The 16942-nt window shown below is 35.2% G+C and overlaps 4 protein-coding genes across 14 annotated transcripts; 1 reads left to right on the top strand and 3 right to left on the bottom strand.

The window, feature by feature from the left end:
• The first annotated feature begins 256 nt into the window (after nt 1-256).
• Nucleotides 257-4027, top strand: UNE5 (thioredoxin family protein). Its single transcript, XM_022048760.2, has 11 exons — nt 257-537; nt 1371-1455; nt 1734-1831; nt 1957-2012; nt 2364-2481; nt 2609-2636; nt 2731-2822; nt 2919-3075; nt 3152-3276; nt 3398-3497; nt 3667-4027. Exons 1-11 carry the CDS (start codon nt 386-388, stop codon nt 3733-3735), a joined length of 1080 nt encoding a protein of 359 aa, XP_021904452.2. The 5' UTR covers nt 257-385; the 3' UTR covers nt 3736-4027.
• Nucleotides 4028-5060: 1033 nt separating this feature from the next.
• On the bottom strand, nt 5061-8020 carry LOC110819617 (pollen-specific LRR extensin-like protein). 2 transcript variants are annotated; one of them, XM_088219670.1, is made up of 4 exons: nt 7598-8020; nt 7051-7148; nt 6238-6276; nt 5061-6019 (listed from the first exon to the last, which is right to left on the bottom strand). In XM_088219670.1, exons 1-4 carry the CDS (start codon nt 7760-7762, stop codon nt 5452-5454), a joined length of 870 nt encoding a protein of 289 aa, XP_088075796.1. In that variant the 5' UTR covers nt 7763-8020; the 3' UTR covers nt 5061-5451. The 2 variants fall into 2 exon arrangements, with proteins under 2 accessions (XP_088075796.1, XP_021904567.1); XM_022048875.2 differs by lacking the exon at nt 6238-6276 and having other exon boundaries at nt 7598-8016.
• Nucleotides 8021-9725: 1705 nt separating this feature from the next.
• On the bottom strand, nt 9726-13566 carry LOC110819498 (stress response NST1-like protein (DUF1645)). Of its 10 annotated transcripts, XR_015819129.1 has the most exons (4): nt 12073-13565; nt 10957-11044; nt 10736-10839; nt 9726-10027 (listed from the first exon to the last, which is right to left on the bottom strand). XR_015819129.1 is itself a non-coding variant. In XM_022048722.2 (2 exons), exons 1-2 carry the CDS (start codon nt 13293-13295, stop codon nt 11046-11048), a joined length of 1227 nt encoding a protein of 408 aa, XP_021904414.1. In that variant the 5' UTR covers nt 13296-13565; the 3' UTR covers nt 10684-11045. The 10 variants fall into 10 exon arrangements, 4 of the variants coding, with proteins under 4 accessions (XP_021904414.1, XP_021904411.1, XP_021904412.1 ...); XR_002540688.2 differs by lacking the exon at nt 10736-10839 and having other exon boundaries at nt 10957-11049; XR_015819128.1 differs by having other exon boundaries at nt 10736-11044.
• Nucleotides 13567-14971: 1405 nt separating this feature from the next.
• LOC110819520 (uncharacterized) lies at nt 14972-16192 on the bottom strand. The gene is made up of 2 exons (XM_022048756.2): nt 15870-16192; nt 14972-15753 (listed from the first exon to the last, which is right to left on the bottom strand). The coding sequence occupies exons 1-2, from the start codon at nt 16175-16177 to the stop codon at nt 15141-15143; spliced, it is 921 nt and encodes a 306-aa protein (XP_021904448.2). The 5' UTR covers nt 16178-16192; the 3' UTR covers nt 14972-15140.
• Between the last annotated feature and the right edge of the window lie 750 nt (nt 16193-16942).

Here is a 16942-nt window from a genome sequence, read left to right as displayed (position 1 = left end):
GACCCGCTTGACAACAGAGCAGCCTCTTACAGAATGCCACGTCAGCGAAAACACGTCAATGAGCGGTAGAAAGTAAAGGAACAACAACCATCATCACGATTCATCTATGTCGTGGATTTAAAACCATTGTTAGTCGTACGCATAGAATTTCGCCACGTCAATAAATCAATCGTAGACTCACGATAACAAAGTGAGGCTGCTCGTACATTATTTTTTCTTCTTATGAAATGAAAAATCCAACCAAAAACCACTTCAAACTTCAAACAGAACAACAGGCTCGTATAATTTATATAAAGCTTTGAAGGCTCGGCTTCATCCCAACTTAGGAATACAAATCTGAAGAGTGAAAAGTGGAAACAGAGAAATCGAAGAAGGAAGATAGAAAATGGAGAGGTCTCAGATCTGGCTGACTTTTGTGGCTGTGGCCTTGTTACTGGTGTCCGCTCTCGCAGACGATGTCGTCGTGCTCACCGAGGAAAACTTCGAGAAGGAGGTCGGTCAGGATAGAGGTGCTCTTGTCGAGTTCTACGCTCCCTGGTATAATCTATCACTCTATCTCAAATTAACTTACGATTCGAGATCTTATATGATGATCGCAATTGCTATATGGATCTGCAATTTTTCTCGATTTCTCGTGAAAAATCTCACTGTTGAAGTAAGTAATAGATTGTATTATTTGTATCGATCGAGGAAGCTCGTGCCTTATATTTTAATCTCTCTTTGTTGTACCAGCTCTGTGGTTTCCTGTTTATGGATGAGCATATTTTTGAAAGTAAACAGATACGAGACTAGATTCCTGTGGTGAAATTTAGGCGGAAAATGTAGAGATGTTTATTCTGTTATTGCGCTTTACAGAAAAGCGACAAATACAGTTAAAAAGAAAGAAAATAAATAACGGATGAGGCTTTTAGGAATTTATGGAGACAGCTATTGGCTATGGGGCCGTGCATATTGTCTCTTTTTAAGTTCGTCCAAAATCCTACCTTACAGAAATATTGAAAGAAACTTCTTCTAAATTCTAAGAGCCGAATTTCAGTTGAGCAAACATGTAGAATAGATACGATTCTCAATTTTCTCCATATCACACTAACAGTCTTTTAAATACACTTTCTAAATAAGTATGATGTGGTCGAATAACTACTGTCAGTCTGAATTGAATGATCCAGTTCCATAAACAAATGGAGACCAAAATCAAAAGAGAGAATAGTAAAAATGCCAAAATCCACTTCAATGAATTTCACTGGATTTATTAGAAGCTTCGTTAGACTTTTATGAAAATACTGTTATGCTGTTGAAATTATTTATTTTTTCTCAATGAAGATCTTATGTCGTGTTTCTTTTTCTTTTTTTGTTATCCTCCACCATGACAGGTGTGGGCACTGTAAAAAGCTTGCTCCGGAATATGAAAAGCTCGGTGCAAGCTTTAAGAAAGCTAAGTCTGTGGTGATTGGAAAGGTTAGCTCTCCTGTGCCTTTGGATCATAGAATTTCTTATCAGTAGTGAGTTGCTCCTCGTCAGTATTTTTGTGCGATGATATTGCACTTCACATGGACAAAAGAGTCTTCTCATATTGTGAAGTATATTGTAATTTTTTCAGGCTCGTGTCTGAAAAATCTTCTTGTTTCTTTACTAGTTGGGAGTCTGTTGATACTTCTTAACCTTCTATGGTTAATTGCACTATAGTTGGGAGTCTGTCGATACTTTTTAACCTTCTTTTGGTTAATGTGCTATAGGTGGACTGCGATGAGCACAAGAGCTTGTGCAGCAAATATGGGGTTTCTGGATACCCTACCATTCAGTGGTTTTCTAAGGGTTCTTTGGAGCCCAAAAAGTAAGTATACACAAACCTGTTGGACCACATCCTGGAACCCTAATAATTTGTTTATAGCTCAACATCCGTTTCCAAGTCTCCAAATACAGTGCTGTAACTAAATGAAAATATACATCTAATAACAGGTATGAAGGTCCACGAACTGCTGAAGCTCTGGTCGAGTTTGTGAATACTGAAGGAGGTAGTTGTCCTTTCTTGTCAAATCTCTCACCACAAGGGGTTGACTGAACATACATAAATTACACCTCTTGGTTTCATTATCGTATTTACAATTTTTGCAACTTCTGGAGTTTGAGCATGGAAAAATCTATTGTTTGATGTGAATACCCCGGTCAAGTGATGTTTGAAGGATGCATGTCTTTATGGTTGGTTTGCTGTCTTCTGAGTCTAGAGGTGTTAGTTTTTTTTTTTTTTTTTGAAAAAAAATAAATTTTTGCACTTTTGAAGAATTTGAAAATGTCATATCCTCTTTGTTTGTCTTTTTAATTAGTTCCTTGAATTAAAATTCTCTAAATACATTGATGATTTTCAGGGACCAATGTGAAGATAGCTACAGTCCCCTCCAATGTGGTGGTTCTGACGACTGATAATTTTGATGAGGTTGTCCTGGATGAGACGAAAGATGTTTTGGTTGAATTTTATGCCCCATGGTATGCATGGATGATATGTTTTGTTGTTATCATGCTTTGAGAACCTTGGTACTTAAAAGTATGATATTTTCCAGTCACTACTAAAAGTATGAAACTCATGGTTAATTTTTTGAATGTGCTTTATCAGGTGCGGTCATTGCAAAAACCTTGCTCCTGTGAGTGCGCTTTTTTTTTTCCAATTATTACTTGTTTTTCATCACCATGAACAAATATTGATCTGCAATTTTTTCCCATTTGTGATTCCTGCAGACCTATGAAAAGGTAGCCACAGTTTTTAAGTCAGAGGAAGATGTGGTCATTGCTAATCTGGATGCTGATAAATACAAGGATCTTGCTGAAAAGTTGGTGTTTGATTTCTTAGCTATTGATATGCCATAGATACTGTTCTTTTTTTGCCACCGTAAGAATTTATATTGAGGCAAGTGTTGTTTGTGCAGATACGGTATTAGTGGGTTCCCAACTTTGAAATTTTTCCCAAAGGGAAACAAAGCTGGTGAGGAATATGAAGGCGGCAGGGATTTAGATGACTTTGTAATTTTCATTAATGAAAAGTGTGGCACCAGCCGTGATGGGAAAGGAGAACTTACTTCAAATGTATGGAACTTGTTTTAAAGGTAAAGCTGCCATAGCATCATTTCTCGCTAACTTTTTATACTTTTCTCTTCTGTAGGCTGGTATAGTGGCAAGTTTGGATGCCTTGGTGAAGGAGTTTGTGGCTGCTAGCAGTGAAGAGAAGAAGGCAGTCTTTGCTCGGATAGAAGAGGAGGTGGAGAAGCTCAAGGGCTGTGCAGGAAGGTATTCTATCAGCTGACTATTTCCATATGCATTAATTTGCTTATTCTTCAAATCAATTGATTCTAATTGCTCAATAGCATAGAATATGATACCCAGACTTCTCTTTTCCTTTTAAACTTAGGCATGGAAAGATATATATCAAACTTGCTCAGAAATACATGGAGAAGGGGGCTGACTATGCCAAGAAAGAGACTGAGCGGCTCCAACGCATGCTTGAAAAGGTGAAGATAATATGTTGATGTCACTGTATTTTCTTGTAATATTCAGTCTAACCAGTGTCTCATTAAATAAATCAAATCAATCTAGTAAAGAGTGACAGAAACAACTAATAGTTGGGAAGTTATAATAGGCTGCTATCTCATATTTGCTTGTTTTTCTTGATTGATGCAGTCAATCAGCTCAGCAAAGGCGGATGAGTTTACCCTCAAGAAAAACATTCTATCAACTTTCATGTTATAGTTTCCCTTACAAGTGGATAGGTTAGTGATTATCTACTTCTGTGAGGATTGATTTTTGTTCCACCTCTCTTATCCCCAATTTACTTTGAATCTAATCTCAAGCAGAGGCTTCTTTAAACATTGAATCATTACCGGTCTTTATTTTAATTAAAGCACAGTTTAGTACTTAAGAATTTGGTAAAAAAGCTAGTCAGCAGGGCCATATGGATTGTCCCCTCTGTATTTGTACCTTTCTTTACATAGACGAGGCTTAAATTGTTTTTGCATAAAGGATTTCTCGGCTGGTTAATTTATGTTCTCTTTCTACAATACAAACTTTAGATTTCTATCTTGCTATGGTGCCAATGAAGATAAGCTACAAACAAGTTATTTGAAATTTTAGTGCCCAGTTTAACCAGTTTAACCTTTTGAGGAACTTGCACGTGATTTCAGTATTTTCTTGGATGTGATTAGTGGAAGTTCAAAGTGGTTGAGAGAAGGCTTTTTCTCCTAAAAAATTAGTTGCTTCGATTGTATGGTGGAGTGCGGCATGTTTAGATTCACGTTCCAATATTTCTGGAAGTTTGGACTAAGTGGTGGACGATTTCATCTGCCCTTAAAAAAAGGTTTTTTCGTTAGAAATATTAAAAAGAGAGTCTTACTATAGCTTTGACCTTACACTATTAATTGTAAGCCCATGTATTTTAGTTGTTATAATTGTTAAATTCTGAATTTGGAAACTATTATTCTTTAAATATATACCATTAGTCCGGTTTGGAGTACTATTAGCCACAGAAATTCATTTATCATCGTAATACTAGAAGGAGCCCTTATAAATTTGTTTTTTTTTTTTTATAGTCAAAATAGTCTGTACATTCAATCTTAAAAGTACTTTTTTAAAAAAGATTTACCAAAGCAATTTCTTTGCTTCTCCAACCACATGGTATAGATAACATGATCAGATTTTAATTCATCATAGCCATTATGACCACTGTCAATGTGCCTACCTAAACATACTAGTTTGTTGGACTGTGATCTTTTCAGATCACGACATCTTCAGATTATTCTCTTTTAATTTAATATCCAGGTTTTAATTATTTAATATGTAGTAATTAGTCATAGTTAATAAATACATAAATTAATTTTATCCTTATATCCAATTATACAGTAATGAGACATTTCCTCCTTGCAAAAAATCTAAAGCACAAAAACATTTACTTTAAATTGAATATAATAATTTTATTTAAATTTGTCATATTTATACTATATTAACATTATTGACAAATTGAAAATTGAGCGAAAACAACAGAAAACTTTTAAATATCATCCATTGATCCACTCAAACAATTTAACAATTAACTACAAAATTGTATTTAATCAGAATGAAGGATTATTTTTTTTCAAAATATTGTAAGAACTAACATCCATGGCTGCTGATACACACGCACACACACACACACATGTTCACCGGTTATAATCCCGGGCACGTTTTGTTTAATGCATAATAATTGTGCCTTGAGTAGGTAATAATAGTGAATGGGCCAGTCATCCTAAACAAACAAAATCTCTGGGCAAAACTTCTGATTTAACCTATGGATTTCCATCTTTCAGAGATAGTTCTTCTATAAACAGAGCTGACGCTTGCCTCTAGCTGCTAAATGCTAGAAATCTCACAACGGATTCAAGAAAAAAGAGATGTGCAAGGCAAGGTAGTCGCCTTTTGCAATCTATTGGCATCTCAATGACTGGATTCACCCCCCTTCACATTTGTATTCAGCAACCTGCACGATTTTTCTCTGCTAAATTCGGGATCCGAGATACGCAATGGAGGACAGTCCTCAACTTGATATCCCCTGTCATCAACTAAGGACTTGATAAACGAGCATTGCCGTTCTTCAACTTCTATATTATGGACAGGCTCTTGCCCAGACCCAAATGGCAATTCAAAAGATGACGGAATAGAAGGTTGTGTCCTCATCTGCACAGACCGCAGGAGTGCGGCTCTCCTCAAGTCAGCTGAGTGGCAAATATCACTAGGTGATGACGGGAACCGCCCCTCTGAATCTGAACCCCGTTGACGAGGCTGGGTACAATTAACGGAAGTAACAGTGCAGCCATGCGAAGAAGATGAACTGGAGGAAGCAGTAGAGCAGAATGCACCAAGTGGTCTTTGGTATCTGTATGGGGAAACTGGACTAGTTGGCAGGCTGTCAGGTTGAGACGAGCAAGTAATTATATGGTTGTCGCAAAACCTAGATTCGTCTGAGTCTTCTGACATTGGTGAATATTGCAAGGACATTTCATCCCTGTAAACATACATTGAATATGACAAAACCAGAAGAGAGGAAAGAGAAAGGAATTAAACAAAAGAGGAATCAAATGCCAATTGGGCTTAAGATAATTATGAAATATAAATATATAATTCCTCATCATTTTCCTTGAGCTTTTCTGAACTCTAAACGAACTCTGCGCATATTAAACTAGGGTCTCCATCTATATTAATAATGAAATGCTTATGACACACCTTAGCACTAGTGAATGAGGACAATGCTGCAAGTTGATCCTTCCCAATGCAATATACATGCAGAAGCATAGTAACCATTAATCAAGGCCTTATGGTTCGATTTAGAATTACGCTATAGCTAGGAGCCACAAATGTTCAAGCATAGCTTGAGTTATTCATCAAAAGGAGTTTTCTTTTCATCCCTTGGAGCCAACATGATCATAAACCCTAGTAGGTTAGAACGAAGCTCTGATTCGTCTTATTAATATAAGGACTGTTACCAACCTATATACGACAGAGAATTGCCAAATGTTGTTTCTAAAACCATATTTTTACCTCATTATAGCAATGAACACAAGAATAACCTTGGGCTATGTTTGGTTTATTTCAATTTGTGTTCTAATTCATTACAGAGGAATTTCTGTTTTATGCTTTAGCCAGACAGGAAATAAAAAAATCCACCCAACAAGAACTGAAAAAGGAATTACAACAACATTTTCATTCAATCCTTATCCCATTTTTATTGAATTCTCATTCCTATTCTGTGGAATTAGCATTTTTAAACCAAAAATACAGGTGGAAACTGAACTCTAGTGCATATGTTAGGGAAGCTAGATTCCTATACAAATGATTCATATTAATTTGTAAGTAAACAGTTAATCCATATGATTCGAGTGCGATAAATATAATCTTTGATTACCCATATTTGGTAGCCAGAACTGAACTATAAGCATGACTAGGATGGTTCAACATTCATTATCTCTAAACGATTTTTCCTGTTTCTCTTGTAAGATTTGCTTTATCTTTCGTCAACCATTTCATAAGAATTCATACCTGAGATAGAACATGCTCTCAGACCTGGCTGGAGATTCCATCATATTATCAGAAAGTGTGTCTCCAACAGTTAATCCATTCAAGCTACACGCCATTATCTGTACCAGAGATTATTGTTATTATTTTTTTACGAAATGAAGAGCTCATATGCGAACACAGATACAAACAAAAGCTAAGAATGATTAAAAAATACTGGTAATCAGACAAAATAATCCAATGTCAGGGTGCGTGTATTATATACATACATATATTTATATAAATAACAAAAGAAGACACGAAAATTGAAATTAGCCGCCTTATTTCAAGGCGAATTCAAAAGTGCACAATTGGAAACCCTGAGCAGAAAATTGGGGAGGAAGAGCGGGGAGGTGCTTCTTCAAAGTTATATGCCATCGTAACCCGTCAAAATTTGAAAAAGAAACAGAAACAAGAAAATCTCAGAGATAGAAAATTCCATGTCCGGGAAGTGGAAAATAATTACATGTGGATAATAAAGCGTTAAAAAAGAAGGAAGAAATCGTAACTTCTGGAGATTAGAAGAACAAACCTCGCTGAGATAACGCTTGTGAGAGTGAAGATTATCAATGTAAACCTCATCTTCAGGATCTCTGCCTCGCTTTACACACGGCGATGGAGTTGATGTGGATGTCGATATCGATGTCGACGCCGTCGCCGATGACGGTGCCGGCGCGGAGCTTGATTCGGGTCCCATATTTGCTTGAGTTTAATTCTTCATTCAATTAGTATAATGATATAAGAGGACATTAAAAGAGTGGATTAAACCAACCAGAGAAAAGCGAAACGTGCAACGATAATTAGGATGAGTGAAAAGGCGAACAGCACTGAGAAAAACCCAGAGGAAATTGGCGATGAGAAAAGTTACGGTGTTTCGCAGGTGCGGTATAAAGATTGGCAACTGGATCTCAGATACGGAAAGGTGTATTTGTCAGACTTCTTCTTTTACATCTGGTTTTTCGGAGTTCTTTTTTTTTTTTTTTTTGTTTATATATAATTTTTTATATAATAATAAATGATTTTAAAAAAAAAAAAATATTATTCATCAATATATTTATTCCAGTTTTTCTATAATCTATTTTTCATTTCATGTTTAACTTTTCAAAGAATAACAGTAGATTTCATATTTCCACTAACTTATATATATATAAGTATATATATTGGGGAATGCAAGCATGTAACCATGTTTGATGTTTTCTTGAATTTATATTTTTTGTATAATAGTTATAGTTAAAAATATAGTAGGAAGAAGAGTAAAGATTCAATTAAATCAAATATCCTAAACAAAAAACCTCTCGGTTACATAATTAATAAATGAAAAATATATGTTCAAAATGAGAGAAGTAAACAAATCTCTTATAAGATCCAAAAAGCCCAAATAAAAATAAAAATGATATTTAAAAAAAAAACTTATATATAAATTAATATTAAAGTTAAGATATTTATAGAACAAAATTACAGAGATCCAAAAATATTTTTTACAATAAAAATTTGAAGTTTTTAAAATTCTTAAAAAAAAAATTATATGTCAAATTCAATGACTTTAGATCTAAGTATGAAATTTTTTGATACCAAAATGTGTATATACAATGAATTGGTACCAGATATATAAATACGAAATATTAGTATAATAAATGGAAAGTTAAAAATAGTAAAAAATGAATAACTTGTGTAACTAATCATGAAGGTAGTGTTATTAATGATCTTATTAACATATTGAGTGAAGTTAAAGATTTTTTTAGAAGTCTTTTTTTAAGAGGTGGGTAATGGTTCTACACTCATGAGTAATGCTCTTTGCACTTGCATTACCTCAAAAGATAATATTAAGATGAATAAACTTATTAAAAGTATTAAGATCTCAAATGTTATTAGATTTATCGTGCCTATTTTTACTATAACTATTATGATGTAGTGGGTTAGAGTGTGATTAATTTTATCACTTAAGTCTTTAAGAGTGGGAGTTTGATTAATACAATTAATGACACCATTATCACTTTTATCCATAAAAAAACATAACTATGATACTTTTTATTGATATTAATTTGATAAGTTTTTGTAATGTCATTACTAAAATATTAACAAAAATATTTGCGAATCAATTTAAATTGGTATTGTCTATTATCTATAATCAAATTAGTTTTATTATCAAAAAACAAGTTACTAATAATATTGTTATTGGTAGAAAACTATCGATATTATGAGGTAGAAGAGGAATCATGGCTATTAAGGTGGACTTAGAAAAAATTTATAATAAATTGAGTTGGAACTCATTGAAGACGTTTTCCATGTTGTTGGTTTCTCTCCCTATTGGATTATATGTACTGTGAAATGTGTTAAAACAGTCGAGATGAAGGATATTATGGTAAAGTTGTCAAGGACAATTCTTTTGTACTATTCCATCAAATGTAACCCAACATGAGTTGTTAATTGTCTATGATAAATTATTTTTTCTACATCAAATTTTAGTTGACATTTGATATAATATTTAACTTATGATCAAATTAATCAAAAGTTATCACATTAATAAATTTAATACGTGACGTCTAAGTGAATAGCATTAACAATTAATAACATTAACGACTTAAATTGAATTTTTTAAAAAATAAACAATGACTAATTGAGACAAAATAAAGATAAAAATTAAATTGAACAAAAACAAATAGAACAAGTAACAAATTTATACTTTAGTATTAAAGATATTAAGGTAATTTTAACAAAATACAACATGTGAATTCCTTTTATAAGAAAAAGAAGGTCCCAATAAAACCATCATCTTGGAGGATGTAAAAACTTTTCCAGAACATCAGTGACATAGCAGTACTTTACTTTTATCACACGTTGCAATTTTCAGAATCTTGACAACAAAAACTGACTTGTCCAATCCACAGTGCATTAGGAGACTAGCAAAATGCTTTTTGTTTACGCTTAGGCTGTTAAACGCCTTTCTACAGTCTTAGAAGGTCTGTTTGGAAAGAGAACAAGAAAAAAGTTAAAAATGAAATTAAACCCAACAATTTGTCCAACAGTAATCCTAATTCTTTTCAAACAATGTAATATAGGTTGATTTTATGTTGGCCAAAATAACGAAATAATTCACTGCAACGTAGTATGGGTCAGTCTTACATTAAATAAGACTGAACCGATTCACCATCGAAAAAATTCACCACGCAGCAAACCTAAATCGGTTAAACACATTTGCAGATTGGCATTTGGCCAGCCTGACAAAGAAACATGATTAACGTACATTGGGGCCCATCCAATATTCCATCAGACTCATTACAGATCTCAAAACTTAGATCAACAGCTCAAGAAACACTTAAATTACCCACAAGAATATTCCTCTTCTCCCCCAAACGATGCAACTACTTTGAAAATTACCAATTTATTTGAAATCATTTAAATAATCATAGAAACAACATTTAAAGCAATCCAATTCCAAATCCAATTCCAGTTCCGGAGCCTTACTTCAGTTTTTTAACATGCAAAAAAGTTCAAGCTTGAATAAAGAAATCCACAATTGAATGATTAATGCTTTAACCTCATAATTTTTTAACTATTTATTGCAAATACTGAAAAGTACACCCCTTCTCATTTGGCAAAAGATTTTTAGAAAACAAATAATTGAAAACACTAATTTTTTGATTATAAAATATTAAGAATCAATACTTACAATTAAGATTACTAATTCTATACAAGGTGCGAAGAAAGGGCCACAGGGAAGTAATATTACGTCCCACTTACTGTCAAATGGGATAACATTTCACCTCCAACTACCTGCATCGTTACCCCTCTAATCAATATATTCAAATAGAAATTACAAGGGTTAGAGAGGAAGGAAACTGCCAAAAAGGTCACATACAAAAAGCTTTTCAAGGTGGGTCAGATCCAGACCTAACAGAAGCCATAGTCCTCGCATGCGGACCTCATCCGGCTACGAAATCCAAGTATGTTGACACAGATAACCCCCCTTCAAAGACACCTTACCTAACCAGAAAAAAACATGCCATGTGGGCCAAGCTTAGTTTTATGCGATATAATTATTTGTAAAATAGATATAAGTGATATTGATATACATTAAGTCCAATTTTTTCTTTTAATAATCATACAGAGAGATATAATGTTAACCTATATCCCCTAACTAAACTAATTTCCACTCACGAAACTGAAATAAAAAAATAAAACTATGACCTAAAAATCTTTAGGTTCAATGATAACGGCGATTCCATTGTACGATTCTATCAAAAGGGGGGAGAAGCAATTAGAATCGCAAGAACTCGAATCGCTGAAGCGTGTGGAAAAGAACATTGGGATTGTTTTGGGTGGCTTGTGGTCAGATTACAGTGAAGGGTCCACTGATATCCCCTACTACTTGAGTAATCCCTCAATTATATGTCTGAAAAAATCCATCCACAAGCACATCAAAACAACGAGACAAGAGAAGAGACCCCAGTAGATGCCACCATCACCATCCTGCAGAGAGCTAACATAAACTGTGCTTGACGCTAAGAAAGTAAACAGTATAAGCAAATTATTGTAGGGTACCAACAAAAACAAAAATACAAGAGATTAGCATTGAAATGACAAGTTAGATCCGATATTAAGAACCTTGCTTTCAACTACAGAAGATTTAACGCAATGACTCATAAATGAGTAATCAAGAAATGGCTGCAGCAAACTAATCAGTAATAAGTAATTATCAGCAGAAGGAATATATAAAGATAGTTGAATCCGTAAAGATATTATAGAAGACTACCTAAGGGAGATTATGTAGTGGAACGAATGACTCGTACTGGAACCTGGGTAACTAAAAATAAAAATGCCAACATAGATCACAATAATGGTGGTTCCGAACTTGGCTTTCTCTTAGTTCTCTACTATACAAATCAGCATGCCAAATCTTAAATTACAGGGATAGAAGTAGTAAAAGTGTATATGCTATATCGAACTTTAATTCTCAAAATCTGAAATCTCTTCATATATATTATAAGATATTCCTTTGATCTCTACCTGGACGAGACTGGATTCAAGGTCCTCGCTAGTCCATTGAGCGCACCGTACCCTTTTGAACTGAATCCTAAGCATCCAAATAGTCCATGCCTGTACGGCAAGAAGGTCCTTTTCTTCATCTCCTCCGCTTGGGCCCTATTCGCTGTGTAGTGCAACTCATGCGCCGATGGAGGAACACGTCGTTTTGCGACGCCATTAGCCAGTTTCCCTACAGCTGGCTTTTTGCCAGAAACCTGTTTAGCTTCCTTCAGCTTCTGCTTCGGCTTTTGCTTTTTGACATCTGTAGTATTACTGCTATTACTATCAGAGGAAAGAGATAGTTTCTCCTCCCTGGAGATGGTCAATGGAGGTGGATGGAGCTTCCTCTCTTTCGAAGGGGAGAAAGAAATGGACGACCAGAACTTTTCCTTCCCGTTTCCTCTCCCTTCGCTCTTACTTCTATACAACAGGTCCTTCAAGAATATCCACTTCTTCGAGTTCCTACCAGAGGACGACGACCGTGACGACGAACTGGAATCGGACGGAGTCGACTCGCTCTGTTTCGTCTCTTCATCATCTCGTAACTCCAAACTGTGCTCGCTGACATCTCGTTCTCTATTGCACTCCTCCTCGTGCCACTGGAACTCTGCACTTCGAAGAGGTGATAGCGATCTCGCTTTTCTATGAAGAGATCTACTTCTGAGCTTCAGATCTCTCCCTCGCTTCACCGACTCGTCACTCTGCTTGAACTCGTCATCGTTCTTATCATTGTCTTCATCTTCCTCGACCTCAAGATCCAGCAAGGGGACCAAGATCTGTGGCCTCTGCAGGTGCGTGGAAAGCTTCATGGGCCTGATCTGTCCATTCAAGAACAACTCGTCGGCAGAGCTCATGGATCCAACAGCTATAGAACCATTGGTTGAGAAACGCGACGAGAACTCAAACTCGGACGACGACGTGTCAGGCAGAAACGCTGCCGGCTCGGATGGCTTGCATGTGGTTGACGGAGCAGAAGATAGCATGAAGTGCATGGGACTCGCAGGCGCACTATAGAAGTAACCAGTGGGAGCCCCACGGCCGGGGCTGGAAGGAGCACTGACGTAAGGCGTAGAGCAGGTGGAGTCAAGGTCCTCGCTGAAACGCGGCGTTTCAGTGGAGTCGATGAGGTCGTCGTCGTGAGCAACGGAGAGAGCACAGGAGAAGCTCCGGTCACCATTGTTGCGAATCTGCGAGAGCAGGACCATTGCGAGAGACTAGAAGAGAAGAAGTAGAGGACGAAACAGGAAGGCTCGGTGTTGACTGCTGTGAGTGACTCAGTGAGTTAGCTTGTTCGACACGCAATAATTGTGCAGAGAGGAGACGCGGAGAGCGAGGCGAATGCTTACATACATCATATCATATTCATGAATGAGTTTTCGAGCTTCCACAATCTCTTTCTCTCTCTCTCTGTCTCACTCTCTCTCTCCCGTTCGGGCGGTTATGCTCCGTTTTTTGGTTGTGATTTTATAGATAAATCTATAAAAATAACGTCTGTTTAATAACATCAGTAGTTTGTCTTGTTTTGAATTTCAGGTGATTTGAATTTACCTTTCCACCCTTGCCTCTCCTTTGAAATTTCATTAATGTGCCTGCCTCAGTATCTTCGTTATTCCTCGCTTGGGAATTTCATTTGTTGGTGTTTGTTTACGTGGATTGTTTGAGGGTCTAGATGGATATCTGAAAGGAATAATTGGAGGGTAGAATTGTAACAAAAGCAAAAAAGGGGAAGAGACTGGAAACTTGGAAGACGAGAACGACAGGGGCAATTGGGTAAATTGATAGGGGTATGTAGTTGTATTGTTGCGCCGAAACCGATTGTCGTCGGCTGGGTCACTGCATGTGATGTCAGCAGTGGGTCAGTGTGAGCAGACTTATCAGCACTCCCGATGAAGTGCAGACGTGGCAGCACGTGCCTAACTTCGACTCCCCATACCCTCTTTAATACTATAAATAATTATTAAAACAACCGTTTTATCTCTGTTTTATATATTTTTATTCAAATTAATTTACATCTAAAGTCACATTTTATTGATATTTTAAGAATAAAAAATTTCACATATTAATATAAATATGATATAAAATATTTTAAATAAATAATTTTATTTATTTTTTAAATTAATTTTTATATAATATCTAATGTAATAAATTTAATACGTAATATTTTAAAATAATAATATTAATATTATTAATTTGATTAAAAATTAAGATAGATATTAATTTAAATCAAAATAAATAATACAATTTATTATTTTAACTTTATAATAATATTTTTTATTTAATAATACGAGGAGCTCGGTCTATAGCTTTACTTTTCCACAACGCTACTCCACTACAATATATATATATTTAATAGTATTATAATATATATAGTTTTTGTACTAACAAATAGTAAAATTAAAATCTCTAATTTGAGAGAGAATATTGATAATTACATGCTAAAGCCGGTTAATTCTTTTATATTTCATTTGGGTCGGGTTCTGGGTTCTGGGTTTGGATTTGAATCCGAAATCCTCAACCGCTAAATTAAATATATGTTAAGCCCAATTGTTTGATTTGACACAATCAAATTAAGCCCAGAAGTTTCCTTTTACTTCTTCGAGACTGTTGAGATGATAACGGTTTCACGGTTAATAATAGCTTATGATTTGTTCCTCTTTAGCCCAGACCCGGTCCAAAAAAGAAAATATATAAGAATATAATAAATAACTATTATTATTATAAATACAAGAATATCCCGCTAAAATATATATATATATATATAAATAAAATTTTAAAAATGTAAGATATAGTTTGGTCAAAGCCTTACCTGTAATAGACTGAGCCAGCAAACTGATTCAAACAACTCTATTAAAAATTTTATCATCTAACGGTTCAAACAAACTGGCTTAAATTTTTATATTTTTATAGAGTGTTTTCAGACAGTTTATTTCGTATGCAGATCGTTGGAAACAATTGGGTTGAATTCTATCATTGTCTGCTAGAACTTGGAAAAATCTTCAACATCACGAAAAAGTTCAAACAAGAAATTTGGAAAATTGAAAACCAAAACCCTACTGAATTGCCCTCCAGATCTTGCTAACAACATGAACATTATTATTTGCTCTACTACTCCTCTGACCAACCATCCCCATGGATTTACGTGCAAATCTCCTATCGATTCTTTTCCATCCACCTTCCCGTTTGCCCTTACAATCTTCACCATTTTTTCCGCCATTAATGACTCGCAAAACTGACTCGTCCAGGCCGTTACTTCTTTTACCTCGCTTGTGGGTCTCCGCGACAAGTCCACTCCTCGAAGACCCTGAAGCTTCGATTCTTTCATTTCCATCTTCTGTGCTCTTAGATTTCTCCCCCTTGTTCCGAGATGCAGCAGACTTGCGCCTGTCATCGGCTTGTTGACTTTTGGGGCTCAAGCTCTTGGAGTGCTGACTATTTTGACCTACGGATTCATCGAATCTATTTTCTTTTTCGGACATGGGGGGGCTTTGGCATCGACAAGCCTGCAACCCATTTGCGAAAATGCTCAGGCGATCAGTTTCTCCAGTCTCCAAGATACGACCCACGATAATCTTCGGCGGATATCTCAGAGGAGGAACAAATGTCAAAGGGATCTGTTCCTGAGGCGTGAAGAGAAACACTCTTTGTGGAGCAGGAGATCCGTCTCTGTAAATTTTGAAAGGAATTATTCATTTAATCACGATTAGCGATTGTTAATCAGATTCGGCAAACGGAGAACACGGTGGAGGGATAGGGAGATGGAGATCTGAAGTGGAAAATACCTTAACCGGGGAGGTCGATAGAGGTCGGAATCGAGTTTTCTCCAGTCGATTCCTTTTTCATGAAGGACGACTTCTCTGGGTCTTGCAGAGCCAAATGGGTTGGGCTTCTGGTTTTGTTGTAGATCCGATTGAACTGCAGCAGCTTCTTCTTCCTCTACTTCATCTGCCCATGAAAGCACAGATCGAAGCTTGCTTATGCCTCCTTCCATCTGTCGCTTTAGGCTCAACGGCTCTTTCTCTATTTGAATTTGAAATGATACCTTCCTTTCCAACTCTAAAAACTGGTCAAAACGACCACCACCCACCATCTTATATAAGGAGAGAGAAACGTTGATACATTACTTAAAAGAATATATATATATATATATTTAATATTATTTAATTACGATAATAATAATTTTATATTAAAAATGTCCAGACACATAATTAAGATAAATAAGAATCTATTTTGCACTTTAATACATTAAAGAAAATTAAGAAAATGAAAAGGGAAGGAATACTTTTTTCTTTCCATTTCCTCCCATCCTTTTGAACTACAAAAGACCATGACCATGTTATTCCTCTGTTTGAACACTCTGTGGAAGGCCTTTTTTACCTTTTTTTTTTTTTTTTTTAATAAATTTTTCTAGCAGGCATAAACGAAAATATTATACCGAATTTACAGTTGAAGCTGTGGGGTAAAATGACCACCACTGATTTTGAGGTTGACAACTTTTTTCTTTTTTAAAAAATTATATTCTCTTTAAGGAACTTCATTTTATAAAGACGAAATGAAGAAATAAAAAGGTCAACGTTTTTGTCAATGGCAAACAGAGAATTGTTTCCTTCTAAAGTAAAAGATATCTTCCACTTTTTTCTTTATAGTATATTTTAAATTATATTAATTTTATTTTAAATAAGAATCAAAACTAAAATGTTTATTTTAAATAAAAAATAAAAAATTAATAGTAATAATGATAAGTTAATGTCAGTTTAAGTATTCACAATTTGATTTTTCATCATTAACTAAAACAAGCTATTATGCTAGGTGGATAAAGTTAGGCATCACAGTTAAGAATAAAATAATTTTTTAA

This window comes from Carica papaya, chromosome 5 (assembly GCF_054855325.1).
Source record: "Carica papaya isolate Zhongbai chromosome 5, ASM5485532v1, whole genome shotgun sequence".
Classification (NCBI taxonomy): domain Eukaryota; kingdom Viridiplantae; phylum Streptophyta; class Magnoliopsida; order Brassicales; family Caricaceae; genus Carica; species Carica papaya.
Note: the sequence above shows the minus strand (reverse complement) of the source record. Positions and strands in the feature narration are given on the sequence as shown.